The following is an 18,477-nucleotide window of genomic DNA, read 5'->3' as shown; positions in this document are numbered from 1 at the left end:
GGAAAACCCTAGTTACGTAGAAAGAAGAGAGAGGTCCTTTTGATGGTAAATATGTAATTTGATTAATTATTTAATAAAATACAAAGAAGTGGGACATAAACCTTGAATTACAAACCCATTTTTCAATTTATTTTTTTATTTTTTTATTTTTTTAATTATCATTTTATTTCACATACATCACATCTAATCATTATTTTAAAAAATATTTCAAATATCTCTGATCCCTGGACATTGACATCTGTCATAGGATTAAGTGATAGCAAGTAAAAAGTTTGGGGTGAATAAAGAACTAGATATAGCTTAAGGGCATCAATTGTAATCAACCCAAGCAGGACTGCACACAAAAGGGCAGCAAAGTCAGAATTGGGGTACAAAAGGTCAGCAATACCAGCAGAAAGAAAAGGAAAATGTCGTCGTCGAAGGGGATCGGAATCGGAGGAGGCGTCGGAGGGCCAAAAACCACCGCACCGGTGGCGACGGAGTTAGATAAGTTAAGCGTGGAGCAGTTAAGAGCCGTAAAAGAACAGGCCGATCTCGAAGTCAATCTTCTCCAAGACAGCCTTAACAACATCCGCACTGCCACTGCTCGTCTCGACATCGCCTCAAATGCTCTGAATGACCTCTCCCTCCGGCCCCAAGGTCCCATTCCAGCTCTGCTAGCTTCTTTTCCTTTTTGCTTTTTTGTTTTTCGTTATTATTAATTGTTTTTTTCTTCAGAAATTTCAATGCAATTAGAGCACTTTTTGAAAATTTTCAAGCTGCTTTGTTGCCGTAATTAACCAATTTTGAGCGAATTGTTGAGTTTCAGTACATCGATTGGTTCATTTAGTTGTTGGCAAGTTTTTGTTTTTGATATATTTAATTCCAAGTTTATTTTTTCCACTTTTTTGAATGAGATATTATTGGTCTTCATGCATTAGTTAATTTTTAGGGAAGAAAATGCTGGTGCCTTTGACGGCATCGCTTTATGTTCCGGGAACACTGGATGATGCTGACAAGGTGCTTGTGGACGTTGGCACTGGATATTTCATTGAGGTTAGAGCAAACGTTCCTTTTTTCTTTTTGTCTTTTCTCTTTTTCCCTTTATTAATCACTTTATCAGTAGCTTACGAGACTTGTGTGGAATGACATGATTATTGAAGTGTAGTAAGATGTAAGGCATTTTTCATAGATTTAATGTGATTGATCGCTTGAGATATAATTGGTATTTAAGATGCATAGTTCAGAGGAATGAATATAACTTCCTTTGCCATTGATTCGATTCCAAGTTTTTCTTTGATCTTTTAAGAATGGACCATTGTAAAAAGCGTGAAGCACCATGTCTTTTGTTGATTAACAACAGTCTTTAAGGCCTAATACAGTGACACCTCTTTATCATAGGTTTCACATGAGAACACCAAGCTTGTATGAACTAGAATTAACTTCATCTTTCCTGAAGTTAGGAAAAACAGTTAGGTAGGGAAAAGTGGTTGGGAATCACAATCTGAAGTTTTACACATTTGGTGCCTCATCATGCGTCAATTTTCTAATATAAACTGCTGGTGATATTTCATTCTTCCATTTAAATGGGAACCTCTATGTGTATGTATATATATATTTTTTTTGGGGATGGGGGGGATGAGAGAGAGAGAGAGAGAGAGTTCTAATCAATTGTGTCTAAACCTGCCTGAGGGCTTTACCACAAAGCAGAGATTACTTTGACTAGATTACTGTCCATTAATATCTTAATTGAGTAATTGATGATATGTTGTAAGGTATACATTAGTTGATATATGCCGTAATAGCTTCAAGTTTGTGAGTTAAGATTTATGACAATGATTGTATGGCTTTATCTCCACTATTGTAAAATGTGATTAACTTGCAAGTGAGAGGACCCGAGGTTTGTAAAATATCAGTTGTAAATCCAGTCTTTATGTAATACATTTGGGTTTCATGTTTTGTTAATATTTCTGTGACTTTCTTTGATAATAATGTTTGTTGAATTGGTACCTATGTTTTCCCCTAAAATGTTGCACATAACTTTTATTACTAGTAGGAGTATCACTCCTTTGAAGTGCATTAATATGGTCTGTTGCAGAAATAACGTGTCATTTGCTTTGGCTTCATGGACTTGGTTAAGTTATCCATCCTGTTGCATTAGTAGAAATTATGATGTGCATTTGCTACACTAATTGGATCTAAATCTAAATTAAATGTCATTGTTCATCCTGTCATTTTTGCTTCATCTAGCTGTTAATTTAGTTTGCTTGTGCATGGTTCTTGTTTGAGTGTTGTATATATCTTATAGGATGTATGCAAATTCATGCCCATTAATCGGCTGATGTGAATTTTACAAGAGTAAGAACTGCTAGTCTGAATTAGGTTATTAACTGACAAAAGGAAGAGGCCATAATTTAAGTTGTACTCTTATTCAGATTTTTTGGAAAGTTTTTCTGAAGTATCTGGAAGGCAAAATAGGAAAGAAATATAAGCACCTGCTTATCAAACAAGAGAAGAGGGACTATTCAATTGAATTTTTTAAGCATTTCTGTTCAAGTGTTAAATCGGTACATAATATCTAGCTTTTCCTAAAGGATATGCTTCTTGGTTCTGATTCCAAAATTTTTACTCATAACCTTAGGTTTCCTCCTATTCTTACTCTCTTTAATCCTAGCATTTTGGTCCTTATTCATTGATATTATTATTATTATAATTGTTTTGTGTAGCTGCAATTAACAACAGCTTAATGTTGTAAAGATACCTCAATATTTAATCTTTTTTTTTTTCAGAAGTCTTTTGCTCATGAAAGTCAGATGAGCCTAAACAACCTAGAAAAACACCTGTAAGCTCAATTTGTTCCTAGTGACACTGTTCCTAGAGCTGAATTTTAACAATTTTGCGTCATCTTACCTCTTCCACCTGTCACTGGAAAGAAACAATTTCAGATAAATTAAGAAACTGACATTCCTTTGTTGGCACCTTTAAATAGGCAATGGTAGTGAGGAAGCCTTTTCATTATCTAATGACTAGTTCAAGGAGAAAAAATATGAGAAGAACAGAATAGGAGATAGTCCATTTTTATTTTTGATTGCCAGAATTATGTGAAACTATTTGATATCTGACAATTTCAAACTACATGTGATAACACTAAAATTGCTTTATGTAGAAGTTGTCTAAAAAGTGCTGATGTTTCAACTTCATGATACTGTTCACCATTTCATCTGCTGAGTTTTACATGTTTTCATTTGTCATGAAGAGTAATTTTGTTGTGTGCTAGTCTGCTTTGCTTCTAGTTGAGTAGTTCGAACGTGTAATTCAGTTTTTGGTTTTCTTGAATTAGAAAACAATGGTGGAAGGAAAAGATTATTGTGAGCGAAAGATTAACTTGCTAAAGTCCAACTATGATCAGCTTCTTGAGGTATGACCATTGTTTCCCCAAAATTTTGAAACTGCCTTGGGTTTACTTGTCCTGGTTACAACAGTATTTTTGCTTCCCCCTAACCTTTTCTTCCCCCTTAATTTGTATTTGTTATATGATGTCTTGAATCTAGTTAGAATGGTAATATGGTAGCAAGATTTTCCTTTTTTGTCTTTGCATTTAAATTTTCTGCATGGGATGATGCAAAACTTGAGCTACCTTTCTCTCTTTTTCTGAGTTGAAACTTACACAAATTTCATCTTTAGTCTTCATTTCTATAAAATTAAAAGGTTCTTGTGACTTATTTCTTGGTTGAGTAGAACAAAAGGATCATGAGTTATGCATTAGTTTGGTGAAACAAATGCCCAAGTGGATGAAGGTTTTTATGTTCAGTTGGTTCATAAAAGATAAGGACAAAGGTGAATTATATGTTTATACTCAACTACTTCCCATCTGTCTTACCTGGACTTTGCACTTTGCTGTGAAGTAGGGGTACTGGTATGCAATCAGGACAAGATATGGTCAAATATTATTTGGTACTTTGACTTTTGATTTTGACACAATCTTTAGCAAATGCTGGGGAAAAGAGATTGGAGAACTTGGCAAAACTAATAAAAATCAGATGAAGTGGAGTCTGACTAGACGCCTATTTGTTTAAGATTTATTTGCTATAATGAGTCAGGTGAGAGTGGATGAGGATTGCCTAATCTTATTTGATTGAAGACGTGTTTTATACAATTGTTGTTAATTCAAAGAACTTATTCGTCTCCGGAGGAAATTAACAAAGTCTTTGTAAAACAACTAGTGGAGTATGTATGAGAAAATACACCTAAAAGAGAGACTACAACAAAGACAATATATCTCCAATAAATTGTCTCATTTAGCATATCCCCTTGGCTGTATGCAAGTCTGAGCTGGTTTTGTCGTATTCTGATTCTAGAAAACACTCACCCATACCCAATTCCCTGTAACGTAGCTCGCTAGAATTCAAGTTCTAACTACTAATGTAAAAGTTCAAAGTTTTTGCTGCTGAGAACCACCTGTACACTTCTAGCAATCTATGCAGCTGTTCTTAGATTGTGAGTGTAATGTTAATCTGGTTCTTGTAACTTGCTGGAACAGGAACAAAGTAAGGGGAAATTGAGTAAAAGGAATCCTATGACACATATGGTTACTCTGGAACCACATCTACTGAAACTAAAATATGGAATCACTCCTTTAATATTGTTTCATACACAAACTGAAACTAAGGCCCTGTTTGATAACCTAGTTCAGCACTTAAAACTTAATTGGTTCAGATCTTAATATATTCAGACCGTTTGACAACGAAAAATTGAACATCTGAATTAATTAAGTGGCATTAAATTTCCTAGGCAAAACTTGCTCCCAAAATTAAGTAATAAGCTATTCACTTATCCCTAAATGTGATATGCACTCAAATGTATTAGATTTAATATTTAACAATTCAATAACTTAATGGATTCAGACTTCAGATTTTAGATTTCAAACTTCAGTTTTGTCAAACGCATCCTAAATAATATCGGGGGTGGGGAAGACCCCAAATGTAGATTAGGGGCTAGACTGACTACAGCAAGAGCACGCAAACGTGAACCAGTTTCTGGCACGGATAGCATGAAGAAATGTAATTAACATTTATTGGACTATGTCCTAAAATAAGATATGTACATTACATCTACCACTAGTTGACATTGCCTCAGTATGTAGTAGTTTCCCGGGCACATCAGATTAACCATTTAATTTAAAAAGCTTTACTGATAAATGTTTGACTAGAAGAAGCTCAGTCATTCAAGTTACTAAATAGTCTTACATGGATTGAAGTGGTGAAAATGTAAAAGTCCTAATCTGCCAGCCTTGGTTCAGGGTGAAAACTCTTTACGTTTGTACTAAAGAGCTTCAATTTATTGAAATTCCAAATAAGGCCGCAAGGGTTCTGCCACTTTTGCCTGATGTAGATCAAAGCATCACAGGCATTCATTTCATTCATTGTATGATCCAGGTCCCTAGATAAAATATCTGCCTTTTATTGTATTGCCATGTTATTTATATGTGGGTTCAGTGTGTTTCTCATTACTAGACAATGGATTTCATATGATTAACTTACACAATGTTATGTGTCATACCTTGTGTGATGTAGTGGTAACACTTCAGATGAGAAAAGCTGAGTCAATATTTTGGTTATGAGATTTTTCTCACTTGGTGCTCACTTTTGCAGATTTGAGACCTAAATAGACCTAAATATTCTTTAAATTTTGCTTTGAGTTTTTATGTATCCTCTACTTGTTTTGGCTTGAAATGGATGGTGCTTTGACAATACCAGCATCATAACGGCTTTAATAGATTATGCTCTGACCTGCTGCAATGTTGCCTTCATACTTTTTGTGAACAATGTGGCGTTTTCCTTTTTGAGCAGCATCAGAGCGAAGAGTTCATCTAACCGTGCAGGTAGTGATTCTGATATAGGACAGTAGGGGAAAGCCTAAGATCATAACAACCCAAAATATTTTAGAAAATTTAACAGGTTTAAAAAGTTCTTAGTGCCATCTTGCTTCTTTGCTCTAATATGTATGATGAAGTGGTGTTAAATTTTTTGCTGAATTTTAAGTGACTCGAAAGGTCTTGAAGTTAACAAAAAACTTCTGAGACTTTTGAAGGGAAGTACCTGGGAGATTTCCAGGAAACTACCAGTATACATGTGAGCACGGTATGATATATCTTATACATGTTTGTATCCATATGGAGGTTTAGACGTGTGTTTTTTGTACTTGTACACATATGGATATATCTGTATCCACTCAGACACAGACCCACACATATGTAACCATATCTTGGTTTCACCTATCAGAGCTCTTAAAGTACTGGTAACACTTAGTACAGGATAAAGTTTGTTCACGTAACTAATATTCAATTTGATTTGGTAAGCATCCAAAGCAAATCTAATTTTTTCAAGTTAGGCCTGATAAATCTGGGAACTGCAAATGCGTCAACTAATTGTGGTGACTACTTTACTGTATTATTTGCACTTACCAAGAAATGTGTGATTTCTGTATCCCATTTTTACAATGACTGAAGAAGAAAAGAAATGTCAAATGCTTGTCATGTATTTTAGTTATCTATTTGAAAAGGCCTGTTCTCAGAACGGTAATGTTAAGAATCATCAGTGAAATGAAAGAATATTGAGTAGTTACCTTTGCCTTCTTGTGAGCATGGTCCAACTTCGGACCAAGAGTAACTTATTACTGTTTAGAATAATAAAGCATAATTGTTACGGTATTTGTTGAAGTTAACAATATTTTGAATGGATTCAAATGGCAAATATGCCCTTTCTAAAAACTTTAAAAGCTGGGTTCATACTTCAGTGACATTGTGAATCACTTAAATGGGTGAAAATGAAACTTAAGGCCTTGCTTTCTTAAATGATGAGAACTTGCTTCAGTTGCTGGAAGGGAAAAAATTCTTGGACAAGCCTGAGATGCGAAAGTAGACTGCAAAAAAAATTCTATGTTAACTGCTGATGCATGAAAGTAGACTGCAAAACACTACTGACTTCTCCTATGCTAGCATAGAAATGTAGATTAGAAGCAATTTCAAAGCAGCTTCTTATACATTGAAAAGCTGCCTTTGGAAACATGGATATGAGATGTGAACAGTACAAGGGGCCAAGGATGATAGTCTCTAGAAAATGGGATATGATCTATCTTTTTTCGTTAAGAACGTATAAGTCATGTAGAAAGCAGTGAAGGTATACAACCCAAATAACTAAAAGGGACCATTCCATCTAGAAGTACCATTAGCTTGATTGGAAATAGGATTTGGTAGATCAAGGAAACATCAATAAACAAATGTTGGTGTAATTTCAAACCATATGTATGGATAATTATATAAATGTTAAGCACCTGATATGTTCTTACGTATCTGTTTATACATCTGTATTAGATATGCATATACCAAGATGATATTGACAAATGTCTTCAGCTTTTATTATATTGATTCTGGTATGCAGCCATCTTATGCCAATAGCAAGATGTGTGTGTGAAAGATCCTTACAATTAATTTATGTTCATTGTGATACCTGTTACTTCGTCGTAGAAATGAATTATTTGACAAAGGAACTCGTAGTCTCTTAAATTTTGCACATTGACTATCAAAAAGTCCTACATTTGATGTTCGGTTCATGCCAGCTGTTGCTTTTGAACTGCAAGGTCAAATAGCTGCAATGTGTGTCTGACACTCTTGGAAGACTACTGTTTTGCAAACTCATATCCAACATGTTGGATATCTTTTCATTTTGGTGATTGATAGGGACCCCTGACCCCCTATGGCAGGAATGTCAGTGAAAATTATAGTTGATCAGCTTCAACTTTGTTGAGGAAACATTGGAAAAATTATGGCAACTAACCGTATTGTGCCTACAACAAAGTAAATGAAATGGAGATAGGCATATTTGCGAATTAGATATTTTGTTTGGTTTTAGTTTGGTTGAAATATATTCTGGTACCAATTCAATCTTTGGCTATGTTCATTAGAGATTAGGATCAAGTCTATTGGTCTCAAAGCTGACTATAGTTGAAACTGCTGTGATGTAAGGTGCTTCATGTAACATGCATGACATCAAAAAGTGTCTGATTCTGTCAAGCTAAAGGAACTTTATCTTGGTTGGAGATTTTGTTTGGCCTTAGTTTGGGTGAATTTTTGTTCTGGTAATGAGTATGGTTCCCATCTTTAACCATTTCTCTTTAGAGCTTAGGATCAAGTCTGTTGGTTTGCAAGCTGCCTATGATTGAGAATGTTTTATGTAAGGTGCTTCCTGTGACATGCATGAAATCAAAATGCAACTGATCCTGTCGAGCTAAAGGAACTTTATGCTCTTACAACTTTTGCAGACATTTTACTCCTGGCTACTACTGCAGCAAAATAGTCTCAGGATACTGATCCTGTTACGACTGGGGGAAAAAGAGTGTCCCCAGGCAAAGGCATTTCTCTGTGCTCCTAGCCATGCATTTGAGGCCTTTGTCATGCATTTGAGGCCTTTGTTTTATATAGTTCACACTGCCATAGTAGAAATCATTTCTAAGAGTATGCTACGAGTTGCTCTATCCTCAACTTTAACAAAGGACTGTGGTTGCATAGTGTTATGCCTGTTGATTGACATTTAGTTCAAAACTTTGAAAGGCAATCAGTCTGTAAATGGTAATATATGAACCTAATGAGAAAGAAGATATTAATAATGTTTGAACTTGATGCCCTGGTTTTAAAAGTCTGCAACAGGGCAAAACGTTTCAACAGTTGACACTGATGTGTCATTGTTGTAATCTTTTTTAATCTTCCCAGGCATTGGATACTTTATTTTCTACATGCATTTTATTGCTGTGTGTTTGGTCTGCAGGTGGCTACTAAGAAGAAAAGTATAGCTGATGAGGTTGGAATCGTCTTACAAGCCAAGTTGAGGCAACTCACGCCATCACAATAGGAAATTATCGACTTTTGTAATATCCATTCAGACTGTGCTTCATAAACCTTTATGTTGACTTGCTAACTTCATAAACTAGATTAGGTTTTCCTCATTCAATTGGCGGAATGGGCTTGTGCAGAGTTAGTTGAAAAGCATATCTTAGTGCAAGTCATTGTTGAGATTGAAGTGAGTGGAGTTAAAAGCTGACATTTTAGCGGAACATAAAAAATATCTAAAGTTTATTGTATTTAACTTTAATATTAGTGTTATTACTGCTATTCTTTTGGTTGTTTTCAAGTTAAAATAACTTTGTCAACAGAAGGTGCACAAAGGGATTCATTGATATCAGAGTTGAAGTTTGGTTGCGGTGTCAAATTGTTTTTTGTTCTGTTACGAATGAAAGTAATTATACTTTTTTTTTTCCTGCAATGTTAGATTTTTGTATTAATTGGCAAAAGATGTACACTTATATAAGCAAAGGCTCAAGGGATTCTATACAAAAGTGTTAGACACACTGAGGATTGATCCATTCCTCATCTTGAAGTATGCCTAAAACATAGTTACTAATCACTTCACATCTAGAGTCTAAGCTCCTATCTAAACAAAAGGAGCATTTTTTAAATAAGGACCTGAGGTCGTTAATATCATCTATCAAAGTAGCCATTTGGATGTCCTTTGTGAGGACTCGCAAATTCCTTGTATTTTTCCTCAAAAATAACCTTTTATTTGAAAAATTAGTATTTATCAAAGGCCACTACCCAAATATTTCACATTAAGTGTAGATAAACCTAGAAAATAGGGTTTTACGCTTCGGTTTCAAGTTTGGAGCGAAATTAGGGTTTTCGCGAATTTTAGCCGGATGAATTTTCGGTACAAAGTAAGAATTAATTTGGGGATTGAAAGTGACTTTTAAGTGATAAATAAGATGTGACTAGTGGCAATGATATAAGGTTTGTGAATGGGAAGTGAAAAACCTAGTACGTGAGTTTTTAAGAAAAACGGCGCGATCCGGCGGGTCCCGCGCATTACCGATTGAACGCACTGCTTGACCACCATTTTTCTTACCCAACAAGTTTGTTGACTTTTGTACATAATATCTTCTTAAATTGCAGCAAGGTTGACCGAAATTAGTGGCCAAGAAAGGCAAGAAAAAAAGAGAAAAAAAAAAAAAGAGGTGGTGGTGGTGACACTTGTCACCACCTCATGGCTTCTTAACCAAGACAATTACCATCCATTTAACTCCAACACTTAGCCAATTTCTTCTTCATTTCTGCTGTTGCTGGCCGTGAGAAGCAAGAAGAAAAACCCAAAGGAAAACATTTCATTTCATCTTCAATCCAACAACTTAGGAAGAAATCACACAAAGTAAACCGATTAAACTTGTTCTTGAGTGACTAGTAAGTGAGTTGTGGTGAGTTTTTTGAAGGAGAAAGCTTGGGCTACTTGTAGTGACCTTTATTCAAGGTAAGAGAGTTTATCTCTCTAAGTTTTGCTTTCAATTTTGTTAAATTAAGCTTAGTAGTTTGATTTTGGGGTGGAATCATGGATGATTAGCATGTTTTAGAAGTTTTCCCCAATTTATTTGATGAACTAGGGCTTGTGGAAATTCTGCCCAAATTGTTGTAAGATGCTTATATGTTGCAATTGAAGTTTTATAAGGTGTTGTGGTAGTGATTAGACCAAGAAATTAAGGAAAGTTGCACTAGAAACTCAAAATTCCAAAATCTGGAAAATTTTCCCAACATTCTGTCCGAATTTGTATCTGTATGTTAGAGGCCGAATTGGCCTTAGCTCAAAGAAGAAAAGTTGTAGAGAATGTCATTTTATAGGTGCCTACAAAATTTCAGCTCAATCGGAGCAACGTAGGACGTGAAAAGTCCAAAATACCCTTACTGTTCTAAGTATTTCCCAGCAGTCCGTTTCACCAGTTAAGTCCAGTTTATCGCGTTTTTTGACCAGGATCCATTCTGATTTAGCTCTGGGCCAAAACATTAAAGTTGTAGTGTTCTGAATTAGCTTTAAAATGCCTCTAAGAACACCTGATTCGGACTTGTGTACACTGAGTTATGACCATTACAGTGTTCTGTGTTTAAACAGCCGACGAATTGGTTTCTGGTTTAGTAATTCGAGAATTTGACCAAGTTACATTAGAAACTGGACTAAGTTACCTTCATGAACATTGTAGTCCTGAGTCTTAGCTTCGAAACGGCATAGGTTTCGCCTCAATCCGATAAGCGTAGCCTCGGATATGTTATTTCCGCATTCGCACGTCAAATCTGTCTTTTGCTAAATTGAATTTCTGCACTTGTTATTACTGTATTTCTTATTCTTATGATATTGTGAGCCTATGGAACGGCTCTTGACTTGAATTGCCTATGTGTGATGTTGGGTTGTGGTTGAGGAAAAATAATGAAGCCAAAATGGCTGGAAAATTAGGTAAACACAAAGGGCGTGCTGCCCAAATTTTCGCCCGATGGCTAGGTTTCTATTTGAACTTGTATGCTTTTGTTTGGCCAATACCATGACCGGTTTTCCATTTTAAAACATGATTTTTTTATCCTTGGGTTCAAACAACCCTCTTCTTACTTGAAAGTCATCTTTACACGTTTTACTCCTAATTAGTCGGGTTTCTTTGTTTCCCTTAAATGTTTTGCTCGATAAACTGTAATATGTTCTCTTGTTCAACCTTAGGTTTCATTGGTGATTAAGGGTAATATCCGGAAGGATATTTTGCACGATATTTTGCATTTCTAGGTGAGTGTTCCTTATTTGATTCTATGGCTTGTTGTTATCATTTGCTAATGTGTTAAGTGCTTTTAATGATTTCCAAAACGAGCTTCCTAGGCGAGTGTGTACTTTATCGCACTCGACCTAAATAACTGTGCAATTTTCAAGGATTTAATGATTGAAATGTTACTTGCGCATGAATGTAAGCCTCTTGGGCTGAACTGGCCATTGCCCCTTGTTACCGGTCGTCTCGAGCCAGAAGCGGACTCGGTCGGGCGATTAGGGACTTGGGTGAACGTTTGGTATACTCGAGTATTACCCTGTAGGTTGGTGGAGACTGGCCAACGGCCAGGACGGGGGTGAATGAATGAATGAACGAACGATCGAACGAGGGTTATTGATAAACGAAAAATGCAGTTTCAAATGATTGGAGGAATAAGGGGAAATGTCAGGAGAACGAATGAACGAAATAACGAATTGCTCCTTGTGAGCCGTATCCTTTTAATGAATGTGTTACTATCGCTTTCCATTGTAAATGTTTCTTGAATTATTGATACTCCATGTTTAATGTATTGGATTGATTATCTGATTATGTGTTCGGAACCTCACTGGGCTTTTAGCTCATCCCTTTAGTTTTGTTTTCCTTACAGGGAAAGGCGAGCGAGGACGTGAGCTTGAGATAGACTAGCCAATCTAGTTTTGTTTCTTTTGTTTCTTTTGTAGTGGTTCTCGCCTAGTGCTTGGCACGGGCTGGACGTATGAATGATTGAGAACCCTTGTATATTTGATGTTTATATTCTCTTTTGGGTTGGCAATGTATATAAGTTCCGCTTTAAGTTTGGATCAATGCCCTATTTATTCTTGTGATTTATTTCAATTTTTAATTGAGGACTGTAGCGAACGACTGAGTCCCGGCGAGAGCTGGGCAGGCGGCCCGCCGAACCCTCTGGTACGCCTTAGGGGGAGGTGGGGTCGTTACATCCTTAGCTATCCTTTCTGTTATCATCTTCAGTAGCTGGGAATTGGGGATGTGGACTATAATTTCCTTCCATTGCTGTTGTCTAGCCTTTATAATGGCCATTTTCACAGCTTCTGTAGTAGACTGCATCTGATTCCCTATTTTCCTATCAATAAGTGCCGATGCAGCCACCAACTGATTGTTGAAATTAGATGCGATAAACCCCATGCCAACTCTGTTGGATTGTTCTTGCACTTTAGTTGATATTCTGATCTGAATTTCGTTCCTTCCTGCCTCTTCTGGATCTACTTCCACTTCAGCTCTTTCAGCATCCTCAAGGGTCATTCTCTGCTTGCTCTGGTCAGCTGCTTGTTCTTGCCATTCCTATTGAGCCTTTTGGACTATTTTCCAAGGGTGCCTTTGTTTGGCATTGAACTTCCATTCATTTCTCCTTTTCCAAAGTTGCCAGAGGATGTTCACAGTGAGCTCTATATGCTCCTTTCCATTTGTCCTATTTGTAGCTTCCAGAATAGCAGTCCACCAAACTTGAAAAGTCCCTGTCTGTTCCTTTAATCCATCCCATTGTAATGGAGCCATTTTCCACACCTCTTGCGCTTTGCTGCATTGGAAAAACATGTGTTTAATTGACTCTTCCTATTCTCCACAACAATCACAGATTGGATCACCCTTGAGTGTTCTTTTAAACACTAGGCCGTTAACTGGTAGCAGGTCATGTAGGCACTTCCAAATGTAATGTTTTATCTTGCTCTTAACGTTTAGCCTCCACATCCACTTCCATTGCTTTTCATAGGAACTTGCTATACTAGTTTCTGCCTCATTCTCTCTTCTTCCTTTTTGTTGAGTTGTTCCTCTGCACAGTACCTTGTATCCTGAGTTGACCGTGTATATGCCATTACCACTATGTACCCAGTAATTGCTATCATCCTTTCCTGAGATACTAATAGAAATCTCCAGAATTTTCTCTGCATCCTTCCGATTAAAGGTCCTAAATACTAGTGGTTTTCTCCATCTATATCCACTGATCAGTTCCTCAACTCTTTTGATGTTGCAATTCAGAGGCATCACAGAGGTGACTTTGCCATCCTTATTTCCGGGAATCTAGTTGTCCTTCCAAATGTTGGTTGCCTTGCCATTGCCTATCTTCTTCCTAGTTCCATTTTGCACAAAATCTCTAACATTCATCAGGCTTTGCCAAATCCACGAAGCACACTTAGGGACCTTGCACTTAAAGATTGAGTCCTTATGGTAGTACTTTGCTCTCATGACCTTACTAACTAATAAGTTTGGTTTGGAAATCAGTCTCCATACCTGTTTAGCTAGCAAGGCTTTGTTAAAGTTCTGCAGGTCCTTGAATCCCATTCCTCCCTCTTGTTTCTCCTTAGTCAATCTCCCCCATAAGCACCAATGCATCTTATTTCTCCCTTCAGCTTCACCCCACCAGTAGTTAGCAAACATGGAAGACACTTCTTTACAAAGTTTGTTTGGCAGCTTAAAGTAGGACATTATATAGACTGGCATTGCCATGGACACTGCCTTCAATAATACTTCCTTCCCACCTTGGCTGAGCAACTTGTTCTTCCAGCTATTCATTCTCCTACTAATACTGTCCTTAATGTAGCCAAAAACTTGCTGTTTAGATCTTGTTATCAGATATCTCCCTTGTGTAGCAACCTAAATTGTGCCTAGACTTTGCCTCACTTCCTTTTTCCGCTGATGATTCACATTACTACTGAAGAACACTGAGGATTTTTCCAGATTTATAGATTGACCAGACCCCTTCTCATACTTGTTCAGAATTTGAATGAGTTCACTGGCTTCCTCTCTATCAGCTTTACAGAAAATTAAAGAATCGTTAGCAAAAAATAAGTGAGTCATACTTGGGCCATTCCTACTTATCTTCATCCCAGAGATCCTTTTATTTCCTTCAGCCTGCTTCAATAAATTGGAAAAGCCTTCTGAACATAAAAGGAATAGATAAGGTGATAGTGGATCACCTTGTTTGGTTCTTCAATCTGGAATTACAAACTCTTTTGGCACTCCATTAATATTAAAAGAGTATGTGACTGAGGTAAGGCAGCTCCAAATCCATTGCCTCTAGACCGTACAGAAGCCCATCTTAGCCATCATGGAATCAGGGAATTTCCACTCCACTCTGTCGTAGGCCTTGGACATGTCAAGTTTCACAGCCATAAAACCATTCTGTCCTTATTTTTTATTTTTCATGTAATGCAAATATTCATGAGATAGAATGACATTGTCAAGGATTTGCTTGCCTGGGATAAAAGCTGCTTGATTTTTGCTAACGCAGTAGCTTAAAACTTTCTTGAGTCTATTGGCCAATATTTTTGAAATCACTTTATAAACTACATTACAGAGGCTAATTGGCCTATAGCTCTTCAAATTAGTAGGATTCTGTGTTGTGGGAATGAGAGAAACGACAGTATGATTCCAAGATTTAGGCATATGGCTTGATTGGAAAAATTGCCTAATAGCAGCAATTAAATTTGATTTAACAACATGCCAAAATTTTTCAAAAAACAATAGAGTCATACCATCTTGACCTGGAGCCTTATTTGGGTTAATAGAAAAAAGAGCTGTTTTAATTTCCAGTTCATCAACCTCCTTAGTTAGCTTATCATTCATCTCAGTAGTGATAGTTGGAGGTAGGCCACTTAGAATCTCTCCTAGACCTTCATTGCCACAGCTAGAAAACAGAACTCTATAATAGTCTGTGACTTCTTTCCCCAGCTCCGCCTCACTTTTTGTCCACGTTCCATCTTCTCTTTGAATGTTAAGTATTCTGTTTTTCCTTCTTCTTCCCTTCACACAGGCATGAAAGAATTTTGTGTTCTTATCCCCTTCTCTCAACCAATCAATCCTTGCTTTCTGAGCCCAATATTACTCTTCTTCAGAGTAAGCCTCTTTCAACTGATGCTTTAGTTCAGCCATCTTATCCTTATTTCCTGAATCTCTAGAATCTTTGATTTCCTTGATCTGTTGCTTCACTTGGTTGATTCTTAGCAAAGTGTTTCCTGTAAAGCTATTTTTCCATTTGAGTAAAGCCACTCTACAATTAGCAACCTGTCTAGTAATTCTATACATCCTATTTCCTTCAACTATTTGTTTCCAAGCTTGCTCCACCACTTGATTTATTTCTTCCCTTTTGAGCCATCTCTTATCAAAGAAGAATCTGGACCTTCTTTTCTCTATTCTAGGCCAGTTATCTATAAGCAACATGCTATGATCTGATCCGAGAGTCTCCACATGTTGACATTTAGCCTTGTCGAAATTTTGGCACCAATTTTTGGAGCTCAATCCTCTGTCCAGACTTTGCCTTATCTCCCCCTCATCTTCCCAATTGTTGCTCCAAGTCCAGGGGTTACCATTGAATCCAAGATCTACCAGACTATTATTTTGAATAAAACTGTTAAAGTCCTTGAAGCTCCTATCTTCTCTTGCTCTTCCACCCCATTTCTCTTCATTAAAGAGTATGTCATTGAAGTCTCTTGCTAACAGCCATTTATCACCCCACAACTGCTTTCTCTTGGTCAGCACATTCCACTGTTGTCTCCTAATATTAGCATCACAACTCATGTAAACTCCAATGAACCACCATTCTATCTGATTGTCAGGGTCAAGCACCAGAGCCTTTATTATAGTGAGGGCTGTTGTAACAACTTGCTTAACCTCTACATCATTATTCCAAAACAAGGACATACCTTCTTTCCTGTCCATAGCTTCCACAATCACACTTTCCTCAAACCTCAGAATTTTTTGGACCTTTTTCATGTAATTGAACCTGTTTATGGTTTCACTCAGGAATATCATATTTGGGGAGAGGAGGTTATTAGCCTCCCTCAACTGGGGAACTGTCAAGGGGCTCCCTACTCCTTGATAGTTCCACACCAAAGCCTTCATTGTAACTTGAGGGGCCAATTGAGGTTGGCCCCTTCCCCCTCCTGTTCCTCTCTCAGATTCCCTCCCCCAACTGCCATTTTGTTTCTCTTGGGGACCATCTCATTTACATGCACTTCCACCATATCCTCATCCACCAGGTTAATTTTTCTTTTCCCTTATTGACGAGTCAAAACCTTGTTCCCACTTAGTTCTCTTAATGGCTGCCTAGAGATTTTGGGGGATCTCAGTTGTTTCTTCATTTTGCTGTTGCATTTCTGAGCAGCCTTTGTTCCCAATTCAGAACTCCTTGGATCAATTTGCATTAGAGCTATTTCAGGACTACCAGAGCCTTCCTCCACTATTGTTACTTGCATCAGCTCACGAGCTATTTGCTCAAGTCCTTTCCTGTCCAAATCACCTTTAATCTTCCAGCTTGTTTCTTTATCCTCTGAGATACTTATCATTCCTCCTTCTGGCTCGCAGTTATCTTTCCCCCCACTGAGTGTCCCAGTAGCTTCTGTGGAGCTTTGTTCCTTTTGACTTTTACTGCTAGATGGAGTTGATCTTTGCATTTTCCATTTATTGCTACTCACCTCACAACTTCATTTCTGGAACTCATGATCTCCTCTCTCTTTGGACCCCACCTTATCTGTCTATCTCTCTTCATTAGCCTATCTAAGATTTTCATGTTTCCAAATCATCGAGTCCTTATGGCTTTGTTCCACATTGTCCTTAACCTTTGGGTTTGACAATACCATCTCCCCATCTTTAAAGCCCCAATAGTTCTTCTTAGAGTTGTACTTGTTCTGATGTTCCTTCTGCGGAGAGACTTTCCTATATTGGCTCTCATCCATGGTCCATACTGATGTTCCTGTTTCCCTCTACTTATCTGTATTATTGCCTTGCAGGACTTCTCTCCATGACCAACTATTCCACACTTGAAATAGAAGTCTAGACACCTTTCATATCTGAAGTTCAACCATTTCAAGGCTCCATTAACTTTAACTGTCGTACCCCTGAGTAGAGGTAAGGAGGTATCCAGTACCACTAGAAGCTTTAGATGTCTACCCTTTTTTCCTCCTACTTGAGGCACCAGTACATCCTTTACCTCCTGAATAATTGCACCTATTTTCCTTCTAGCTTCTTTAGTTATCCAGTGCACAGGTAGGTTCCAGACTTGAACCCAGAGAGGTGCCAGATCAAAAGCAGATGTGTCATATTCTATTCCTTCAACCCAATATTTCATCACCAAAATCGGTTGTCCATGACCCAGGGTCCACCTCCTACGATCCTGTCTCTGTCCTCTCTATTTGGAACATAAAACTGAAACATATTTGGGCCCAATTCTATGATCCTTAGATTCCTCGGATAACCCCAAGCAGTGGTCACAAAGTTCTTAACTCCAACAAAGTTGGCCACTTTCTCACCTTTGATTCTCCCCACTAAACTCAGCTGACATTCTTGAATACCTATATCTATCTCTTCACCACCCAGGTCAGTTCCTTCAAGTTCTTTATCTGAAAAAGCGAACTTTCTAATCGTGTCCGCTAGTTCCTCTGCCATGGGATCTATACAAATACTACCGCTATCTCCTACTCTCGCTACTGAGACCAAAACAAGTAAACCAAGGAGCTGAACAACCGAAGAGAGAGCTACCTAGGCAGACTAGGTCATTCAAAGAGCAGAAAACAACCTTGCCCCTTTCTTTGAGACTTAGTCGCTTTCCCATTTTTTTTTTTTAAAAAAAACCTTAAAATTTTTGTTCTTCCTTTTGAAAAGAAGAGAAAAACGGAAAAAACAAGCCCCAAACCTTTTAACAGAAATGAAAAACACAATTTAGGACAGAGGGTTTAATGGCTATGAAGATACCTGCCAGCGCACTTACTTCTACTATGGAGTCTGTTTCCTTTGTCTAGATGAGCCAAGATCACTCCTGCATGTAGTCATATTCCGACAATGTTGCTGAAACATAGGTGTGAGCTATCCCCACTGAATGAGGAACTCACT

General features: G+C 37.4%; 3 protein-coding genes across 6 annotated transcripts; 1 reads left to right on the top strand and 2 right to left on the bottom strand.

The window, feature by feature from the left end:
- The first annotated feature begins 314 nt into the window (after positions 1-314).
- On the top strand, positions 315-9,145 carry LOC113719523 (prefoldin subunit 5). Of its 4 annotated transcripts, none has more exons than XM_027244739.2 (4): positions 315-639; positions 932-1,035; positions 3,320-3,397; positions 8,299-8,889. In XM_027244739.2, the coding sequence occupies exons 1-4, from the start codon at positions 408-410 to the stop codon at positions 8,569-8,571; spliced, it is 687 nt and encodes a 228-aa protein (XP_027100540.1). In that variant the 5' UTR covers positions 315-407; the 3' UTR covers positions 8,572-8,889. The 4 variants fall into 4 exon arrangements, with proteins under 4 accessions (XP_027100540.1, XP_027100542.1, XP_027100541.1 ...); XM_027244740.2 differs by having other exon boundaries at positions 320-639; positions 8,802-9,145; XM_072072496.1 differs by having other exon boundaries at positions 501-639; positions 921-1,035.
- A 3,791-nt stretch (positions 9,146-12,936) lies between these two features.
- LOC140021257 (uncharacterized) lies at positions 12,937-16,491 on the bottom strand. The gene is made up of 7 exons (XM_072072023.1): positions 15,476-16,491; positions 15,264-15,393; positions 14,674-14,772; positions 14,272-14,502; positions 13,882-14,181; positions 13,435-13,502; positions 12,937-13,171 (listed from the first exon to the last, which is right to left on the bottom strand). Exons 1-7 carry the CDS (start codon positions 16,489-16,491, stop codon positions 12,937-12,939), a joined length of 2,079 nt encoding a protein of 692 aa, XP_071928124.1.
- Positions 16,492-17,167: 676 nt separating this feature from the next.
- Positions 17,168-18,033, bottom strand: LOC140021256 (uncharacterized). The gene is made up of 2 exons (XM_072072022.1): positions 17,751-18,033; positions 17,168-17,697 (listed from the first exon to the last, which is right to left on the bottom strand). The coding sequence occupies exons 1-2, from the start codon at positions 18,031-18,033 to the stop codon at positions 17,168-17,170; spliced, it is 813 nt and encodes a 270-aa protein (XP_071928123.1).
- Between the last annotated feature and the right edge of the window lie 444 nt (positions 18,034-18,477).

The sequence above is a fragment of the Coffea arabica genome, chromosome 11e (assembly GCF_036785885.1).
Source record: "Coffea arabica cultivar ET-39 chromosome 11e, Coffea Arabica ET-39 HiFi, whole genome shotgun sequence".
Classification (NCBI taxonomy): domain Eukaryota; kingdom Viridiplantae; phylum Streptophyta; class Magnoliopsida; order Gentianales; family Rubiaceae; genus Coffea; species Coffea arabica.
Note: the sequence above shows the minus strand (reverse complement) of the source record. Positions and strands in the feature narration are given on the sequence as shown.

Coding starts and splice junctions, on each gene's coding strand:
- LOC140021256 (XM_072072022.1), bottom strand. CDS start 18,033: ATGGCAGAGGAACTAGCGGACACGATTAGAAAGTTCGCTTTTTCAGAT. Junction 17,698..17,750: donor CAGAGACAGGATCGTAGGAG/GTGGACCCTGGG, acceptor ATTGGGTTGAAG/GAATAGAATATGACACATCT.
- LOC113719523 (XM_027244739.2), top strand. CDS start 408: ATGTCGTCGTCGAAGGGGATCGGAATCGGAGGAGGCGTCGGAGGGCCA. Junction 640..931: donor CCTCTCCCTCCGGCCCCAAG/GTCCCATTCCAG, acceptor GTTAATTTTTAG/GGAAGAAAATGCTGGTGCCT. Junction 1,036..3,319: donor GCACTGGATATTTCATTGAG/GTTAGAGCAAAC, acceptor TTCTTGAATTAG/AAAACAATGGTGGAAGGAAA.
- LOC140021257 (XM_072072023.1), bottom strand. CDS start 16,491: ATGAAGGCTTTGGTGTGGAACTATCAAGGAGTAGGGAGCCCCTTGACA. Junction 15,394..15,475: donor GAGGCTTACTCTGAAGAAGA/GTAATATTGGGC, acceptor GCCTGTGTGAAG/GGAAGAAGAAGGAAAAACAG. Junction 14,503..14,673: donor CTAAGATGGGCTTCTGTACG/GTCTAGAGGCAA, acceptor TTATTGAAGCAG/GCTGAAGGAAATAAAAGGAT.